Here is a 19837-nt window from a genome sequence, read left to right as displayed (position 1 = left end):
GGGTGCAGTGGGACTGCCCGAGGGGCACTGGGGACCTCCTCCGTCCTGCTGCCACCCCCTGAGCTCCTCACACCGCCCTGCGCCTCGCGGGGCTGCAGAAGGGGCCAGAAGGAAAGGCGAAAGCCTCGGCACGTTGTGGGCTACTGACTGACGGAGTTCCCTCTGCTGCTTCTGCTTGGCTAAAGCTGCTTTGAAGACTCTAATTTTAGGCGTTTCTTTGTTTCCTGCTTCTGGTATTTTTGGTTCTCAGCTGTGTTTTTTTTTCTGTTTTGTTTCCCACTATGCACTCAACAGGGAGAGCCCCTCGCAAAGTCCTCAAGAATAATGAGAAGGGAAAAAACAGGTCCAGATGACATTTGCTTTCGGCAGACAACAGGCAGCAGCCAACATTTCCAAAAAGTCCATCACCACCTCTGCTATTGCCATGAGAAACAGAAAGGAAATTGGACCCTACACGAAAATGGTTCTCCAGATACAGAGGCCTCATTAGTCTGATCACTCGAGTGCGCTTACTTCCATCCAACAAAACAGGACTTAGGCCTTGCAATCACGTAACTCAGCAAGGTGATACTTGAGCAGTATCTTTGGAAATAAATGCCAGTGTTTGACTGGAAGGAGATAAGCCCTTGGTGCTCATCACAGACATGAGGTCTGTAGGCGCTCGGGAGGGCCAGCTCAGGCAGGATCCTGAGAAGTCCATTTGTTCTTCCTGAGGCAATGCACTGGAAGGACTTACAGAGGGAGAGGACGAGGTGAGCAGAGGTGGCTCAGTCATCATGGGACCATCTCGTCTGTGAGTAACCCGATTGAAACAGGATCATCTTCATACTTAAGGACCTGCATGATGTCATTATTTAATGTATCTCTCAGTTGTTTTGGTGGGCATGGAGAGTGTTTTCTTTGCCACCCAGAACCCAAAGCTACCAAAATCCTGCTGCAAATTATTGATAGCTTCTTAGATAAAGGCTGGCCTGAGAGCCAGGTTCTTGCTGCAACACTGCAGAAGTAATTCTCTTCTCATTTGACTGAGAATCATTTGATTGCATTATGCACCGTAATCAGAGTAGACTGAGCAGTTGGTGAGGCTGTGATAGAGCTGACTTCTGCAAGTAGCAGGAGCTGCATTCTTTTAAAATGATTTCATCTCAAAACACATCTTGGAAATTTTGGTCCCATTGCCCCTGCAGTTGGATGGGTGCCCTTCCAACCATGCAGTGAGGAGGAGCGGGGGCCGCTGGTGGAGGCTGCCCGGCGTCTGCACCCAGCGAGAGGTCCTTTTGCACCCAGAGCCCACTGCCCACGGAGCAGGGCCACCTGCTGGTGTTGGTGGCCGACAGGGGGATAAGCCTGGCTGTGTTTCCGTCACTGTGTCACCACCCTGCTCCAGGGCTCCTCCCAACCATGGACAAAGCTCCTCTGTGGAAAAGGCTACGCTGTGCGTTTGCTTGCTCTGTCTTGCCCTGCCTGGGGCCTTTGTGGTCCCTTGGGGACGTCTGCCTGACGGGTTTGTCACCAGCAAGAAGAGGAGCTGGCGGCTGGAGGCATCCAAGCTGTCTTAGGACTCATCCTGCCCTGAAGATGGAACCTCACTGAAGCAGGGGCTGGGGGCTGAGAGGTCCGTGTCTCTTGTGAAGGGTAAGTCCATGTATGGAGCAGGTCACGGGCACCTCTGAAGAGCTCTTTGGGATCACCAGGATGGAGGAGGCTGCGTGAATGGTGAGTAGCCATGGAGCGATGAAGGGCACAGCCGGCAGGCCCTCTGCTTCCAGGTGCTAACCCCACACGTCCTCGTTCCGTTTGCACTGAGAGGCTTGCATGGTAGCTTGGCTGCATAGAGCCAGCAGTCGTTGCATACAGATATTAACAACCAATGGACTTTGGCCTCCAAAATACCAGCTCCTCATGCAATACAAACAGTGACGGAGATGTTCTGGTTCCTGATGCCCAGAGGAACTGGGCCCTCCATGTCTTCAAATGGATCTAACATGCTCTCTCCATTAGAGGGCAGAAGCATGCTTATGCACAGATAAAATAAAACCAAATTACCTGCCCTGTGTGCTACAAAACTTCTTGTGTTAAGGGCAGGTAGGACATCGTCACAGATCACCAGACAACTATGCCTGCTGGAAAGAAAAAGAAGCAGGAAGAACTGGCGCATCAAGGGTTAATTTCTGCGATTTGGGATAACTCGGTGGTCTTTGTAGCACCTCCTTCTGTTAAAAGTTGGAAATAGGCTTCCTATATGGTAAACACAAACGTCTAGCAGCTTTGTTAAAGCTTAACTTATGCAGGTAATTACCTATTTTTCTAGGACTGACGATTTTGATAGAAAAATACAAAAAGATTGTATTATATATTATCTAATACCGATAATTATGATGTGGACGTTGATTAGACCTGAGGAGCGGGGTGAACACTAAATATGAGGTGAATTATTTGAGGATTCCTGCTAGTATTCTGCCCATTGTATGACAACCCTCGGTGCAAGCTGTGATGCCCTGCTGTATGTCTGTACCCCTGTAACCCTCCGACGCAATAAAGGAGTTGCCTGTAGCTCCACAGGGACGTGGTTGCTTTCTGTTCGATTCGGTGCCACGGCTTCTGCAGGCAGCAGAGAAGCCAAGAGTTTGCCCTTAACCAGATACGGACTGCAGGGGAGTTCAGGCCAAAAATGTAACCTTCTGTAGTGTCCTCTCGGAGCCGGCTGTGGTGGGGTATTTATGACTCGGCCACCTTCTCCCTAGGAGTTGGGCCAAACCGACGGAGTTGTCCCTTCAGCTCCGGGTAGGCCCGGGAGCCCGCCAGGCCCCAGAGCAGCGACCTTCTGCTGCTGGGATCTCAAAGTTACTGAAGGATTATCCGTTATATGGAGACTTCATCTTTTTATTAAAGTTTTGGAGGCGCCTGAGTGGAGGAGCCACCCGGGTGGCCTCAGCCTGGCTCATCCCTCCCGGGGATGGGAACGGGGACAGGGCCGGGCTGGGCTGGGGGCTGCCCACAGGCCGCACCATGCCCCTGCCTCATCGCAGGCCTGCTGACCGGGGTGCCACCCCGCTCTGAGCCAGAAGGCATTAATCATGATTGCTTTTACAAAACCTCTTGTTTTTACGGGGCATTTGCAGTGCTGAGAATTTTTTCTGGTGTTTTATCGGGGACAGAGTTTACGATCTGAATTAGATGGAGAATACAGATGAGTTGAAAAACATACAAACGGTAGAAGATGAATCAGACGCAAACTGGTGTTTTAGTACAATAATTGCTTTTCAGTGAACCTGAAAATGACCTAAATAAAACAGTTTTGCAGGAAACAGACTTTTCTCACTCGACTTCTGCATGCAATTGCTAGTCCAGTAACTTGATTTGACTTCAGCTGACGGCAGGAGCTTAAAGGGGAAGCGGAGAACCTAGAGCTCACCGTCAAGAGCAGTTTGGATGAGGGGAAGAGAGCTCCTCGATGTAAAACACGGAAACAAAGCAACTAAACCTTTACAGTGCTGTGATTTCATAAACAGGAGCACTGAAGCACCAGTCACCTTGACGTGAGCCAGTGATGTGGCCACAGCGGGGTCCCGGCGCTCCCCATGATGGGTGCACCCCAGTGTGCTCAGGGGGTGTGCACAGACACAGCCCCTGCAGCCAGTGCCCTGCAGCTGGTTTCTCTCACCTCGTTCTGCCAGGAGAAGGCAGGTTGTCCTTGTTGTCCTTGCCTTGGCTTAGCTGGTTGCTGAGGGGGTGCAGCTGGGACCCTCTGAGACATGCAAACAGGCAGCGGTGCTTGGCACTGCAGGTGGTGGTCCAGAGAAGAACCTTCTAGAGCCAGACGTGGCAGCAACCAAAATAGAAACGGAGCATGGAGGCTGCTCACAGGCCTCATTCAGGTATGGAAATGCAGTCAGCCCTTTCTGGCAGCAGTGGGGAATCAAACCAAAGCAGGTAAGGTGCTGGGAAGGCAGCAGTGGCGAGCAGCCCGACAGCCCTCCGCACACGAGGTGTCGGGCTCGCCTGGATGTGGCGATGGAGCAGGGGTTAACTGGAAGATCCAGCTCTTGTTGTCCAGAGAAATGCAGATCTGGCCTTGAAACGTTTCCCAAGGTCTTGGCACTTCATTTCGTAGCTGTGTCTCATGCTCTGAATATTCCCAAGGCACTCGCTATCGTCGGATGTCGTCTGCCTGTCTCTCGGTTGCTGTTTGTTTCTGTGGTTGCACGTTGATAAGGTATCTGGTTATGTCTTGCAGCCCTCAGAATCCAAGCCCAACGTCACCCCTCTCACCGTCCTGGCCCATGTTCTCCGCGCCATCAAGTCCTATGCCCACCTCCTCTACGTCCAGCGACTCATCCCCCATCAGGTCTGTTGCGGAATTTGCTTGGCTTTCTGTTGCTTTTGCTATTTTCTGTGTAATTTACTTGGTTTCCCTCACTTCACTTCCCTTCCCCCTTTGCATCCTGCTCAAACTCCCCTAGTGCAGCTATCTGCATTCAGCAAGAGAGGAGCTTTCAAACGTCTCCTGCCCCAGGAGAGGCTCCTGGCATCCCTGGGGCACCCCCTTGCCCCCAGTGGGTGCTGCCAGCCCACACTCACAGCCCTGGGCCGTGCGATGCTCAGGCTGGCAGCAGTCAGCACTGGCAGGTCATGCTGACGGTGAATGGAGTCGCTTGTGGTTTCTGTGGGTTTTGCCCAGCCATGTCAGCTCCCTGCAGCTCTCTTCGTTCGTCTCTACAACAGGTAAGCGAGGTACTGGCATCCCAGCTGCTGCCGGGAGGTGCAGATGTCTGTAAAATGCTGTGATACCACATTTTCTGGCCATTCCCCTTTTCTTAGCTGGAATGTGAGGGGGGTAAAGGACATGGTGCAACACAGATGTTTGCCTGCATTTAGCAACAGATTGGTCCTGCAGGCCATGGACAGACCAGGGTGGGTTCCCTGGAGCAGGTTGGGCTGTGCAGAGGCTGCTGCCCGCTGGCACCGCACAGGGCAGCAGCGGTGAGGACTCACCAGTGAGAGCCCTGCACCTGCAGCATGCAGCTCGCTGCCACGTGCGCTGCCCCGGAGCTTTTGGCACTGGAGCTGCACCACGAGCAGCTCCTGGTGCCTGTGCTGCGGGTACTGGGGATGCTCACACGGGGGAAGCCGGGGTGGTGCCCTCGGACAGGGTTTCCTTCCCCTGAGCCCACCCCTGGCCCAGCAGAACGAGGGGCTGCCTCGTCCCCGCAGCAGCACTCCTGGCATGGCGCAGCAAAGCCTCTCGTGGGGAGACGTGTCAGACCTGTTTGTGCATTGCAGGCACAGACCCAGCTCTTCCCCCACACCTACAGCCATACACGTTGCCTGTACAATGTCTGCCTGTTCGGCAGGGTTATTTATGTGTTTTGGTACACGTCTGCAGAGGCTGACAGCGGTGTAATATCATCCCAGCAGCCTTCTTCCTCTGGGGGAGAGAGGCTCATCATCCCCGAAACCGCACAGGGGCACATGGGTGATACTCCTCTGAGTGCTTTGCTGGCTGCGTGCCATGCTTGGAGGCAAAAACTCAACGTGAACCATCACCAGTATCCAAGCTCCTCGGTCCCTGCAAGCCCGGCAGGGCTGCGCAGGGCGTGGGCGCAGCACCAGTGTCACAGCCCCAAGCGCAGTGGGTGAAGGGGGCTGGGGCACGGCGTGCTGCACGGGGCTTTGGGAGGAGAAACACTAACTGGAACAGTGTGAGGTAGGAAGCCAGAAAATGGCTTTTTGCCTGACGGTCTCCACAAATGCTATGCAGGAGAAGAGGAGAGGAGAGGAGAGCCTCCCAGGCAGCCCAGGCCCCTCGTTTAGGCAGCAGTGCCCATACCAGGCTGCAAAGCGTTTTGCTGCTGCTCGCATCAGGCGGCTGGAATTCAGATAGGAAAAGCCTCGACTAAGGGGCTGTGCTCACAGCAAAACCAAAACCATTCGCAGCTTCCCTGGTTTGTGGTTTCTGTGTGAGCAAGAACCACTTTCGCCACGAGGTGAGAGTGTGCCGGTTATACGGGGCCCACCCTGAGAAAGCTGAGCGCTGTGTAGTCCTCAGAAAGAGAAAAGACCACGAAACCACCGGCTGGGAATGGTGGCGCCTTGCTGGTTATGCCGGTGCTGGGGGCACTTCCCTCATTTCGCTGGGGCGGGCTGCAGCCAAACAGCCCAAAGCAGCCCTGGCTACGGACAGACAGACGGCGCGGTCTGGACCTGCTGCTGGTGTCTCAGCTGCCACCCACCCTGCTGGGACACTGGCCGGGGATGAACAGGGGGGGGACCGGGGCACGGGGACAGCTCTGCCATGCGGGTGCACTCCTGGGCTCCTTCCTCCCCTGCACCCGCCAGCAATCGGCCTCCACTTCTGTCCCCATCGGCTCCGAGGCGCTCCCCTGCGCAGCGTGGGCACGCCGACTCCTTCCCAGTAGAGCCTGATGGTTGTTAAATCTTTTTTGTCTTCAGGTACAGTCTCTAAAGAAGCACAGCAAATTCTTCACAGACTTAGCTATTTTTCCATTTTGAAATACCTTTCCCCAGGTGCTAATTCTTCCTCCTGAAATTGGACAAGGAGCTCTCCGGGGGCGCTGGGCTTTGGCAGCTCCCTGGTCTGGTCTGCAGTGGGTCGCTGATGGCCCCTGCTGCCCGCCTCCACTCAGCGCCTGCCCGGCAGCCCTCACCTCCCCGCAGGGACCCACGAAGCATTGCCAGCCCTCCACGTACTCCTGCCCTGGGCCTGGAGCTCTCGGAGGAGAGTTTCACCTCCACGGGGTCCTTCTTGCTCCTCCCCGTGGCAACCTTGGAACCCTCGAGGTCAGGGGCCCGGGGATCCCACAAGGAGCAGGAAGGGGCAGCTTTTGTGTATTGACCAGAGTGCGGTTTTAATGTCAGTAAATGCTTTCTTTCTGCAGCTCGCCATTGAGGAAGGCGCGAGCTTTGTACGCCTGCAAGGCAGAACACGACTCGGAGCTCTCCTTCACGGCAGGCACCGTGTTTGACAACGGTGAGTGCCCGCTGCGCCCCCGGGGAGCGGGGCCAGGCGGCTCTGGGGCTGGGGTCCCGGGGGGCCGGCTGCCAGAGCTGGGCACCGAGCAAGGGAAGGGCACAGCGGGAGGGCAGAGGGGGAACTGGGGCGTTGGTGACATGCTGTGAGGTTCGTGTCCCTCCAATGAATGTGGCATTGCCCCTCGCTGGCAGCTTTTGGGCTGGAGAAGCGCTGCGGGAAGCCATCGGGCTTGTGTCCACCAGCACTGAGACCGCGGCTGCCAGCCTGGGCAGCAGGTAGCAGGAGGCTGTCCCGTGTTTCCGAACGGACTCGTTCTCTGACAGCATCTCTCATTTCATGGAGATGTGAGAAACTGCAGAGCCAGTGTTAACAGTAACGTGAAGAAAGCTGCAGAGAACGCCAGTTGGCTATTCGTTATTTTAGCACCGAGTTTTGCAAATTACTGGTTTTCCTCCTGCGACCCAGGGAATAATTTGTACTCAAAGTTCATGGGTTTCCTTTCAGTCCTTGCCTAATGACTATCCCATTTCCACCACTAGAAGTCCCATGAAAGAAGAAAGCAGAAATGCTTGAAACAGGCATTAAATCCAAAGTGTATCTTGCCTTCCTTTTTGTATCCGTGCTGAAAAGAGCCGGTCGTCCAGTCCTTTTTTAGGCTCAGTGTGAAAACGACTTTTTCAAGACCGTGATTTAATTCATCCTAGGGGAGATGTGTAGAAGGGGGGTGAATGGGCGGGATCCTCCTTCTGTCCCCTGTGGGGCACAGGGCCCTGGTGAGCAGAGATGCCCTCTCTGCCACCTGGGTCCTGCTCCGTGCCCCTCTCATCGCCCTGCCCCTGCTGCGGGGTCTGAGCTGCTGCCCGGGGTGATGGGTGCCTCAGTGCCTGCGGTGGAGGTGGCTCGGTGGCACGGAGGGCATGCCGAGGTGTCCCAGGCTGTGCTCACAAGCACGAAGTGCCTGCTGTGACCTGAAGTGCCACGTACCAGCACGAGGTGGCTGACTGACAGCAGCGTTTACCAGGGAACCGTTCCCTGATAGTTTTCGGGGTAGGAGAGATCAGTTTCCAAGTACCAGCACCGGAAATATTCTATGCAGTTGCCGTGATGTTTCGTTTGGGAGATGGAAAAGTAGTGAGCGTTTTTTTCCTCTGGATACTGAGAATTGGAATAGGTGGCCTCTGATTAGTCAGGTTTTTGGAGACGACGTTAATGAGCGTAGACTTTCTGTTTCCTGCATCAAGGGAAAGAGACTGTGCCCCGTGGACAAGAAGTTCTGGTTTAGATATAATCCCAATGTAAAGAGAAGTCTTCTTGCTACTTTCCAAGTAGTTCTTGGCTTTTATATGCTAAGCATTGTCATTTGGGAAACTGCTACCCCATGCACTGCTTTTGCCCTGGGATATATCTGAGAACATGGCAGAAAAGGGAAGAGAATTAATACATGCGAATTCAAGAAAATACTTTTCCTAAGCAGCAGCATAGATATCTCATAAATAAACATGGTCTCCCCTTCGGGAGCCCGTGGGAATTAGAGCAGCTAGTAGGGGAACACGTTTGAATTAAATACATTGTGTTTGCTAGATAAAAATCAATGGATTATTCAGGGGAAAAAATATACAGCATGTTCTAATCACTTAGCAGCGGAGCCGGGGCTCACGTTAGCTGGGGGAAGTGAGTTCGAAACAGCTCGGCCGGAATATTATTGTGATGGAGGGGGGTTACAAAACCCAGCGGCAGCAAATGGATCTCGGAAATACTTAGAGAGCTGCTTTTTGGCTTCAGGGTTCCCTCAGGCTGTACGTGGCAGGGCAGCATCTAAGTCTGACGGGGCAGTTGAGGTGCCACGGGGCGCACCGTGCCCACGCCGTGGCTACCACCGAGCATTGAGGGGTTGGAGTCTCCCAGCGCCGTTCTGCTGGAGCTCTGTGAGACGCAGGCTTCCAGCAGCCCTCGGGCACCTATCGCTGCCTGCCCCCGTAGGGGTGTCCCTGGGCACAACTGGGGGCGGGGAGGGCCCGGGGTCAGCAGGGGCTGCTCCCAGCCTGCAGGCGCCCCTGCCGTGGAGAGCTCCCTGTTTGGACGCAGTGAGCCCCTGCTGCCGACAGGTACTGAAGGCTTTGTGCTGGCCTGTAGGGAAGCTGCATTGCATCATTGCATTTGTTTCCTAATTTTGTAATAGAGAACAAAATTCTCCTCCCTACCTGTTTGTGTGCCCCGCTTTATCTGCCAGTGTCCAGGCAGGAATAAATGGGGACATGAGCGATTCCTGAAGGGAGAGCAGTCGCTGGAACTCACATGACTTCCCGCTAAAGCACTTTGCCAAGCCATTTGCTGTGACCAGAGGGCTTGCTCAGATGCACACAGACCATTTACAATTTCTTTTCTCTTGGTGGACGTTGGCAGGGGCACTGTGAAGCCAAAGGAATTTTAGAGGAGGTTTTCCAGGGGCTTTCCTGGTGGCAGGCAGGAGGTGGTGCATTTCCTCCGAGCTGGCCGTTAGCCTTTGGTGTTATAAAAGCCCAAAGAGAGTGAGAGGGGTATGGGCATGGGGCATAAAGAAAGCCCCGAGATGGGTAAACCTAGGAGCGAGGACACTTGCTAGTAAAATGAGTTGGTCTGCTGTGGTTTGACTCTTTTTTGTTACCACATTGCCACCACATTATGGTACTAATCCTCTGCGGGCATCTCCAGTGGTGATGGACTTTGCCATACTGGTGCAGACTGGTCACTGCATTGATTCATGGCTAAGAATCCCAACCCCTCTCCCATCCCGCTGCTGTCCCCAGCCCTTCCTGGGGCACATTGGGATGGGGCAGGGCTGGGGGGGCCCAGAGGCTGCGGGCAGGAGGGATGAGGGGCACGGCGGCCGGGACAGCTCCTGCACAGCCCACGGTGGAGCCAGGCGGTGTGGTAACGCGCTTTGTTCTCCTTCTCTCCCCAAGTTCACCCATCCCAGGAGCCCGGCTGGTTGGAAGGGACCCTCAACGGGAAGACGGGCTTAATCCCCGAAAACTACGTGGAGTTCCTATAACTCGGGGCGCAGGACGCGGCCCTGCTGAGCGTTACATGGTATCCATGGCAAGCGCAGGCTCGCGTGCTGCAGACCGTTTTGCTCCTTGCCTCCGAGGGCGTCCCCACGGCCACGGCCACCGGCGGCTGCGTGGATGCCACCACGCGGGTCCCTCCGTGCTCCGCGGTGCCCGGGCCTGCAGGAGGCTCGGGGAGGTTGCTCGGCTCTCCCAGCATCGTGCAGAGGCAGGCGATGCCTGAAGGCCACGTCCCCTGTCCGGAGCTGTTGCAGCAGCGAGGAAAGCAGCAAAGCAGCAGCCCGCAGGCTCGGGGGGGCTACGCCTGCAGAGTGTGAACCCGCGCCTGGCCGCTCACCGCTGCCGTGAGGCTGCCCACCAAGGAGCAGCAGCTGGAGCTGCCGGCACGGATCCTGCCTGGTGGAAGGAAGAGCCTTCAGCACCGAGGAGCCCTTTGCTCCCCAGCCATTCCCCACGCTCCATCAGCCAGCACGATGTGGTGGGGAAGGTGCTCGGGGCTGGCAGCAGACCGCAGGCTGCTCTGCGGCGTTGTCCTGCGTGACACCCAGCTTCCCCCCCCGCCTGGGCACAGCCTCACCCATGTCTGCACCCGCACCGGGCGCACAGCCTGCCCGGCACAGCGCCGGGTGCCAGGGCTGGGGGCGGCCACGTCCCCACCAGGGGACATTTGGGACCAAACCCCTCCAACGTTTTCAAGTTTTTTTCTTTTTCATTTTTTTTTTTTTTTTTTAGTTTTAGATTTATGCAGGGTAAACATCTGTGATCTGTGCAACCGGCATTTCCTTCCTGGAGGGCAAGATGCAGCTCCAGATAAATACTCCTTCTTTTGTCTGACTGGCTGTTTTGTATCTCCACTTCCCAATGCACATTGCAGGGGGAGACATCCAAGCTTTGCGAATGCCCAGGCCGCTCTCGTGCCATTTTGGAGCTGCGTTTGCTACTCGCCACCGTTGCTTTTTAGGTGGTCTCTGTGCTTGCAGCCTGGCGTGTCGTCTGTCTGTGCCAAGTCTGTGCAGTGCTGGCTGTGCGAGGTAAATTATTGCCGTGCCCCCGGAACATCCATCGCTGCTGTAGCCAACCTGCAGCAAACAAAGGAGGAGCCCCTCGGCTCCATCCCCACTGCGCCTGCCTCCAAAAGGACGCTCGTGCCTCCGTGGACAAACCTCTCGCTGTTTTGGGTCGTTTTTAAGAGGGAGGGGGGGGAGAAAGAGCCCTGTGTGCCTGCAGAGCTGGACCTGCCAGGTACCCTGTCAGGAGCTGAAATGATTATATTTTGTAATAGAAAATCCTGAAAGAAAATGCAGCCTGTGGGCAGAGAGACTGTGGTGTAGAAGTGACGCTATCGCACACTGGTGAAAATGGGTGTCTTGTCTTTTTGTAATAATTTTAAAGACTCTGAGTGACTGAATCGCTGTATGTGTCACTTTTTATTTTTGAAAGAATTAATGTATAAATAGAGTATCTTAAAATATAATGAGGGAAAGAGCTGTATTTGATATTTTTAGAAGACCTGTAATAAGAGAAGTGAAGGACATTTGAAACCGACTACAGAAAGAAAAAAAAGCCTTGCAAACACACATCCACAAACACCCTCTGGGCCTTCGCTTCTCTGTGTGCTTTGTGGTGTCACAGAAAGGACAGAAACTGAAATTTCAGACCTCTTTAAGATTCATTCACAGTAATTAAATTTCCTGGACTTTTGTCTTAAAAAAAATAATAGGAAGAAGTTAATTTTTTTTCCCTAGTTTCTGGGGCCGTGGCAGTGCTGCTCCCCTTCCTGCCAGCCCCCAGCATGGGGGTCCCTCTGCTCCCTGGCCCCGTGCCCCCTGCTCGGTTGTGCTGGGACGCAGCAGCCCCAGCACTGCCCCATCCTCCCTGGCCCCTGCATGACCAAGGGGGACCAGAGCAAGCAGAGATCTCCGCTTCTGGGCACCAGCCGTGGTCAGATGGTGAGAAGTTGTAGAACAGAGTAAGGGAAGATACGGCATGAGGAAAAAAACGGACTGTCCAACAGCCCCGGGAGGAACAAAGATGCTGATCCAGAAACCACACCCAGCAACCACGAATCTTAGTTTTTAGATGTGCACAGCATTCAAGAAGGGCCCTAGGTAATTCTTTTGATTTCCCGAGGTTTCTGGTAGGCTCGCAGGACTGACACCCCTGTGGGTGGCACGCTGACCCACTGGGGCCGCAGCGGGCACATCAGGAGCTGCTGCTGCTCTGGCAGGGATGAGGAGCTCAGCAAAGCCGCTGGCTTCAGCCTCTGAAATCTGCCGTGCCTTCCACTTCGAGGTGTGGGTGAAAAGGGCCGAGAGGTCTATTGGGATCAACGGCAGCGTTTCAGCGGCTGGTCAGTGATTCCTGTTTGCCCTTGGATTTTAATAGTGAGTATTTGTGCCGTTTGTTTATTCCCATAAAGTAAAAATGGGGTTGGTCTTCGTCCAGTCCCAGCAGCCGCTGCAGAGCAGATGGCAGACGCTGACTTCGCCTCTCCAGAAAACAGTGCCAGTGCCGGGGCTTTGCCCCCTTGCCCGGTGAGGAGCTGCCCCCTTTCTGCTCCCTCCCCACCGCGGCTGCTGCAGCCGGGGCAGCGTGCCTGGCACTGCCTGCCTTTTAAATCCCCCCTGCCTCTATCGACTGCCTTTAACGCCAACGTGCTCTGCGTTATTGAGAATTTCAAACACATAAAACATCCAAATCCCCACATTTAGAGGGTACAGTATTTAGGGACCTCCTTCTTATTAAAAATGCGTACCTTGGTGTTATTTTTCAGCAGCGGCATCAGCTTTGGGGCCTGACTTTCTTTGCATGCACCGTAGAGTCGTAGCATCATTTAAGGTTGAGAAGACCCTCAAAATCATCAAGTCCAACCATCACCTAACACTACAGGTCCCCCACTAAACTCTGTCCCTTAGTGCCACATCCACACCTCTCCTGAATACCTCCAGGGACGGGGCCTCCACCACCTGGGCAGTTCGTCCCAAGACTCGGTCTAAACCTCCCCTGGTGCAAATTGAGGCCATTTCCTCACGTCCTACCTGCAGCCACTGCCTGGTGGTTTTTTACTGAATTGACGGAGTTTTGCAGCAGGACGTGGAGCAGCTCGTGTGGTCTGGGAGCACCCAGAGGGCTGGGTAACGCTCACAGCAGGTCCCTGTGCGCTGCTGGGGCCAGTTGGGTTGGGCTGGGCTGGGCTGGGCTGATTTTTTTTTTCTCTTTTTTTTCGAGCAGGCTATTACTCAGTAAGAGCAACAATTTCAGACGCTGGCCATAAATTTTTCAGATTCCCATCTGGCTCAGCAGTCAGACAAAACATCCTCCTGGTAATTGTCTTGTCTCGAGATGGCTTCTGCCGAGCTCGGTGGCCTCTGAATTGCAGCCCAGTCCATTACAGCTAATTACAGCCGTGCTCCACAGCAGCTCGCGGTGCTCTGCTTATTGCTGTAGCGCACACGGATCCGTGGCTGCTGCGTCCTCAGCACCAGCGCTTTCGGCTGCAGACGGGCTCCTGTTGGTCCCTGCTGCTTAACGCGGAGGGAGACGGAGCGGCCCCGGGGGCTGCATGGGCTGGGGGCTGTGGGCACGCAGCAGGACGGGGCAGTGCCTCTGGGCACCCGAGGGATGAGCCCCTCCTGTGGCAGTGCCACCCGGCTGGGTGTGAGCGCCTCGGTACCCAGCCGTGGGTCTGTCTGCGCTGGGACCAGCAGCACAAACGCCTCCGCTCCGGGGAATGGGCTGGACTCGGTGAGCCTGGAGCAGAAGTTTTGTTGTATTTATTTCAGGCTCTGCCTGCCACTTTATTTTGTAAATTGCATTTGAAGCACTGGAATTTTCCCTTGAAGAATGGTGGCTCTTATTTTAGTTTCACTTCTGCTGACAGCTTAAAAGAGGCTGGAAGTGAGGGATGAGAGGAAGATGCTCGTTAGAGACTCGTAGCGCTGTCACGTCTGGGTTCCCGCACTAGCCAGCTGATGGCTCTGTTTAAATACTAAAGAGGAGTTATTCTGATTTATCTGAGAGATTTCACGGTACAAATCCAAACAGCTCGTGCAGGATTTGTGTAAGTTCCCGGGGCATCTCTGAGCCTTCCCTTGGTTTGTGGCCGGTGCTGCCTGCAGGTGATGCTCAGCCGTGAGCAGCGGCACCGCCTTCGCTTCATGCTCCCCGCTGGGTTCTCCAAGGAACTCCTTCAGGCTGCAGGGGTGAGAGCTACTGCCCAAGGCTGAAAAATCAGCATTGCCCTTGCCATGGGAAAATGCAGAGAAGCTTTGTCTTTTCCCCACGTCCACAGAGATTGTTTGCCTCTTGCTTCCTACTTCTGCCAGCTGTATTTGCTCCTTCCCAAACCTGCCTGGTTTTGGGGGAAATCAAACCCCAATCCCAGCTCCTTATCGGGGTATCTGTCTGGGCTGACCTGCAGAAATGATTGAAATAGCACAAAACTCGTGATTCCAGGGCTCTCCGGAGCAGCACGCAGTAAATCACGGCCAGCCTGGAATAGCACTTGGTAATAAAATACACGGACCAGAAATATCCTCCTGACAGGGCCGCTTTTAATTGATTGTGCACGCTGTGTGTCTGTGAATGCAACCCGGCTGCAGGACGCAGGAAGCAGATACAGATAGAAAAGCAAACCTGTGTTTCTACTCAAAACAAGGAAACTTTATTTCCCTGGATGCGGGCGCAGGCTTGATTACACATAAGCTTTTTTCCACTGGCCGGGAAGGCGTTTGTCAGCAGTTCTGGGGCCGGCGCTCTCATTTCCCCAGCCCTGCCGGGCCCCACCACCCCCAGCCCCTTCTGCAGAGGCATCTGCCACAGGGGACACGGAATGGCAGTTGCTGGTTTTCCATTTTTTCCCCTTTTATTTGTTTATGTATTTCCCAGCAGCACTTCAACTTTGACACTTGCTTTGGAGATGTGGATGGAAGCGCCCATGAGGAAGGTGATGCCAGCATGAAAAAAAAAAAAGAAAAAAAAAAAAAAAGTGGTGCTTGCCTGTTCAGATGGCAAAGCGTGTCAGTGGGTCAGAGCAGGCCGTGCACAAAATGCTCTTAACAGGGATTAAAAGGGCGCGGAGCCAGCAGAGCCCCGTGGCCAGGACGGCCGCCCGGGGCTGGGGCAGCTGTGCCTGCTGCAGTGGCAGACACAGGCTGCTCGGAGGAATTTTTAATTTTATTTTAATCGCTGTTTATATTTAATGGCCGAGTGAGCCCAGTACCAGTAGCTGCACTGCTGGCAGGCAGTAGGTGCCGGGGCTGAGAGCGCTGCTCTCACAGGAAACCTGAGAAAAGCTTCCCTGGAGCAGCGGTCCCAAAGATTGCCTTCACCTGGGGCAGAGCAAAACGCTTCCATGGCCCCGATTCATCTGCCTGAGGTGTGGGGGATGTCTGAGAGCGAAGCTGTGCAGTGAGAGCCCAAGCAGCAGGTGCACCCGTGAAATTTTAGCCATCTCGATAGGGCATTGATTTAAGGCAAACTGGTGTAAAACTGAGGAAAGTTAATAAAAAAAAAAAAAAAAAAAAAAAAAAAGGAAACCTGGTGCTGAAGGGACGTGTTCTGCTTAGAAAGTGCATAGTATTTTAATTATTCTAATGAACCAGAAATCTCAAAGCAATTATAGTTTGTGCATTTGGGCTAATTCAATTTTTTTTAGCTTTTGGGAAATAAAAATTAGAAACAACTTTCCTAAAAAAATCGGCATTTAAAGCCCTATTCTCTGGGCGAGGAGCTGATTATTTGAAGACAAGCACAGCAAAGCAGCTTGTAATTTAGCACAACTGTTTGACGGCTCACGAGGTAGCACCTAGCTATTACCTATTATAAATCCTCCCTTCTGTTAATGAAGCTTATTCTTGCTCCTAAACCTCAGACAAAGGTGTCTAGAAAATAGCACCTGGGCTCTAAAACTCACTGACGCACTCAGGAAGGAGACAAAAAGCCGCAGCGGGCGGGCAGCTGGGAAAGCTCCCGCGGGGCTGCGGTGGTGCGGGGAGGGCTGGGCAGGGCCGGGGGCTCAGCACCCCCCAGAAAAAGCCTTCAGAAAGCAAAGGGGCTCCGCGGTTTGCCCTTTCTGTACCCACTGCCATGGGGCAGCCCAGTGCTCAGCAGGTTCGCCTACTAGCCAAAGGGACCATCAGCGTTACACAGGATTTTTTGGGAGAAGCGAGGTGTAAAAAAAAGCTTTCCGGGGCCTGCGCTGGGGGCACGCTGTGCCCCTCTGGCTCGCGTTGTCTTTTCTTGCTGCTGCCGGAGCTGCCCTCATGCAACGGGGCTGGTCCTGGTGCTGTGTGCCTCGTCTCGCCTTGCTTTGCCTCCCCCCAGAGCCCCGGGGCTGGCCCCGAGCCCCTGCAGCACCTCGGGGACCCGCAGTGAGGGGAGAGGCGCAGGACAATGCGCGTGGGGGCTGCAGCCACCTCTTATCCAGCAGCCTGGTGGGGCCTGTGGCCACTCTGCACGTGCCTTTTCAGGCAGAGCTCCTTCATTTTGCTTCATTCATAACCCGTAATAAATATTCTGGGGCTGGGAAGCGCACGTGCCACGTCTGGCCTGCACCACCTTTTATTTTATTTGGCTGGCTTTTTGTTAAATTACCGTTGCGCTCTGCTGGTCTGGTACCTGCAATGCCTGCTCCTCTGAAACACCCGGGGACGGCCCTCCAGCCGCAGCAAGGAGAACCAATTAAACCACAAGATTATAATCACTCCTCTGTTTATTATTTATTTCCCCAGCAACAATGATATATTTAGACCAGCAGCTTTGAGCTCTTTCAGACCCATTATGTTCAGCGAGCCCCTGCCAGGGCAGGCGGCAGCGAGGTGCGAGAGGTGCGGAGCGCAGGGCAGGGGCTGGGATCACCGCCGTGATTTTGGCAATTGCTCCAGCCCGAGCCCCCCGGGAGCCACGTTCCTGCTCCGTGAGAGCCACGCGTGCCTCCTGCTGCACCCCGGCTGCGTCAGCCAGCAAAGAGCTGTGGGATCGGCCTCTGGCTCCAGCTGAGGGGTTCGGGCAGTTTTTGGGCTTTACTTTTTTACTGCTGGGGTGGCATCGCGACGTTCGCATTTAGGATCGGTTCTTGCAGGGGGCAACAGCAGCCGTGGTGTGGAAGGCACCCGAGGCAGGTCCCTGGGGAGGGGACAGGGGGCTCAGCCACGCGGCCCCGTGGTGGAGGCACTTCTCTGCCCCGCAGCCCTCCCGAAGTGCTGCTGCAAGCAGGGCACGGATGCAATTAAAGCGTGACTGATGGCTGAGTGATTCGAAAAACGCTGGGTGACCGTTTGTAGAGCAGCTTTAATAAGGCCATATATAAGGAAAAATGGCAAAAGAATTGTACTTCTGGCAAAGGAAAAATATTTATCAAACTATTTGTGAACATTATTTAGGCAGATAATGCTTCTTAATAGCTTATTGGACAAATATTAACGTTTCAGAGCTCCCGATTCCCTTGGCAGGCTCTGTTTCTGCAGGTTCATTACTGTATTAGTGCACTGGTGACATCGAGTCCATCGTGTGGGGCTGGCGGTGCCACCAGCCTCGTGCAGGCAGTCCCGGGGTGCTCGGGGCTGTGGGGTCGTGGTTCATGGAGTCAGCGTTGTTCTCACCCCGGGGGATCACCTCTGCTGCACCTCGAGCCCCATCCGTCCTGGCCGCTCTGTGCCGCTTTGCTGTCAGCATTTGTACCCGGGCTGGGCTTTGTTGTTTTTAATGCCTGTTCACTGTAATCTCTGAATTAATGTGGCATGTTTCTATCAAGGTAATTAATTAATTAACTGAGCTGCAAGAATCATCCTGCTCCAGCCCCCTGCCGTGGTACATGTGCACACCTGTGTGTGTGTGCGTGTGCGTGTGGAGCCGTGTGGCTGCGAAGTGCTCCAGCCTGATTCTGCTCCCAGCCAGGTGTGGGTGTCGCAGGTTTTGGTCCCACCCGAGTGAAGGAAAGGGCCAGGGCAGGCTGAGTGTGATGGGAAGAGCTGGGAAAGGCTCCCGGGCTGCTGGTCGGGCACGTTTCAGCCAGCAGATGTGTGCCCTGGTGTGGAGGCTGCAGCTCGTCGGGGAACATGCGGGAGCCGAGCGGGATGGGGCTGCCGGGGGGGCCCCGCTGCTGAGCATTTGTCCTGAACACAAAGCGACGTCCCCTGTGAGCCCAAACCAGAAACCTCCCAGAAAGTGTCAGGGAAAGGGAGGGGAAAGAAAAGGCGAGGGCTGTGGGAGCTGCGGGGGGAGCGGACGCGGCTCTGGCAGCCGCCTGGGCTGGCTCCAGCTCCCCCCGCCCCGAGGCGCTTTCGGCTGCAGCTCCTGGTCCTTTACAGCCAGCCCCGTGGTCATGCCCACGGCACTTAATTGGGCACAATGGGTCACTTTTCTTCAGCACGTCTCACATCAAGCAGAAAGTATAACCCCTGTCCTATCGCATTAGCAACGCAATTAGCGGCCGCATTAAATGCTGCGTCAGCAGTTTCTCCTCAGTCTTTTCATGTGGTTTAATCTTGAATCAACAGAGCCTATAATTAGAAGGATTCCACTTACTTGTTATTTTTTAAACTTAAAGTTCCCTGTTGTGACCTCAGAGAATATCCTTAATTATGAACTGGAGCCGTGCCAGGCCTAGGAAGTATTGAACAGGACAATTTACCAGGCACCCCTCCGCCCCTTTCAGTTCTCAGCAGGTTTCCATGGGCTGTGCCATGGGCGCAGGAGTTTGAGATCGAGGGACTGCTAATCCCCTTGGAGGAGCTCTCTGGTTCCCACTCCTCCCGTCACACCGATGAGCGGAATGCCTACACTTAGGAATTTATTTTAATTTGTGTACTACATAACATATCTTCAGGTCCATGGTGTATTGGCAATCCCAGCAGGGAAACGAGGCAGCCCTGTTCCTGCCTGGAGCTCATGGACCTGGCACCGAGGCCAAGGAAAAGGGCAAAGGCAGCACCCTGCGGGCAGCCCTAGGGGCAAGCAGAAAGTCAGGGTACTGGGGCTGGGACGTCTCAGATGACAGCACTGTAAAAAGGGCATTTAATGGCATCTTTGCCAATCCCTGCTCAAATGTCAACAGTTTATTGGAATAGCGTGAAAAAAAACAAAAAACAAAAAACAAAAAACAAAAAACAACAAACACAAAACAGTCACCAGTTTCAGTCCCATGCTGGGTTTCATCTGAATTTCCTGGAAGTCGGATGCCCAGGAAAGCATCTCCCACCAGCACGGCAGGTGAGCAGCGCTGCCCCTTCCCCTGCACCCCGCCGGCAGCAGGGGGGCTCCGTCCTGTCCTGCCCCCCGGGGAGGGCACGCGGAGCCCCAGGGCCCTGGTGCTGGAGGGGCTCTGCTGGCACAGCTCTGGGCTGATTTCAGCCCCTGCTGGTGTGAGGAATCCAAAACGCCACGGGACGGAGCGGCTGTCAGGTGGAGCACAGGGACATTCGGTACCTGCCGTACTCTGCCACGAGGCGTGTTGGAGGCCGTGATGTGGTACTGGTCAGAAAGCAGTTATTTTATCTTAATATCCAACGTACCCGCTTAAAGCATCTTTTCACAATTGTTATACAAATAAATGCGGTTATCATAAATCTTGTTCTTGTATCGCATCCAGCCCCGATCTACAGACGCGGAGCACGAAAAGAAGCAAAGTGAAATTTATGTAAGCCTTTGTTTTAATTGCAAACAATTCAAACAAATCGTTCCCTGCTGGGAAGTTGGCATTTTATGTTGCAATTAAAGTAGATTTTATTATGGCACTAATCTCACACTGCGATCCAGTGGGGTAAAGGAGCGAGCTCTGCTGAGGAGAGAGGAACGC

General features: G+C 54.3%; 1 protein-coding gene across 7 annotated transcripts in view; it reads left to right on the top strand.

Moving 5' to 3' along the window:
- ARHGAP26 (Rho GTPase activating protein 26) overlaps positions 1-11537 on the top strand; it is a 120739-nt gene extending 109202 nt beyond the window's left edge. For 4 of the 7 annotated variants that reach the window (XM_068698117.1, XM_068698115.1, XM_068698119.1 and 1 more), the window contains 3 exons: positions 4238-4348; positions 6900-6991; positions 9937-11537. In XM_068698117.1, coding sequence (XP_068554218.1) covers positions 4238-4348; positions 6900-6991; positions 9937-10025 — 292 coding nt within the window. In that variant the 3' untranslated portion in view covers positions 10026-11537. Of the gene's footprint in view, positions 1-294; positions 3309-4237; positions 4349-6899; positions 6992-9936 lie in introns of those variants that run through there. The other 3 variants (XR_011101376.1, XM_068698121.1, XM_068698120.1) reach the window with 2 other exon arrangements.
- Positions 11538-19837: the final 8300 nt, after the last annotated feature.

The sequence above is a fragment of the Anas acuta genome, chromosome 14 (genome assembly GCF_963932015.1).
Source record: "Anas acuta chromosome 14, bAnaAcu1.1, whole genome shotgun sequence".
NCBI classification, from domain to species: Eukaryota; Metazoa; Chordata; class Aves; order Anseriformes; family Anatidae; genus Anas; species Anas acuta.
This window is presented reverse-complemented; position numbering and strand designations above follow the sequence as displayed.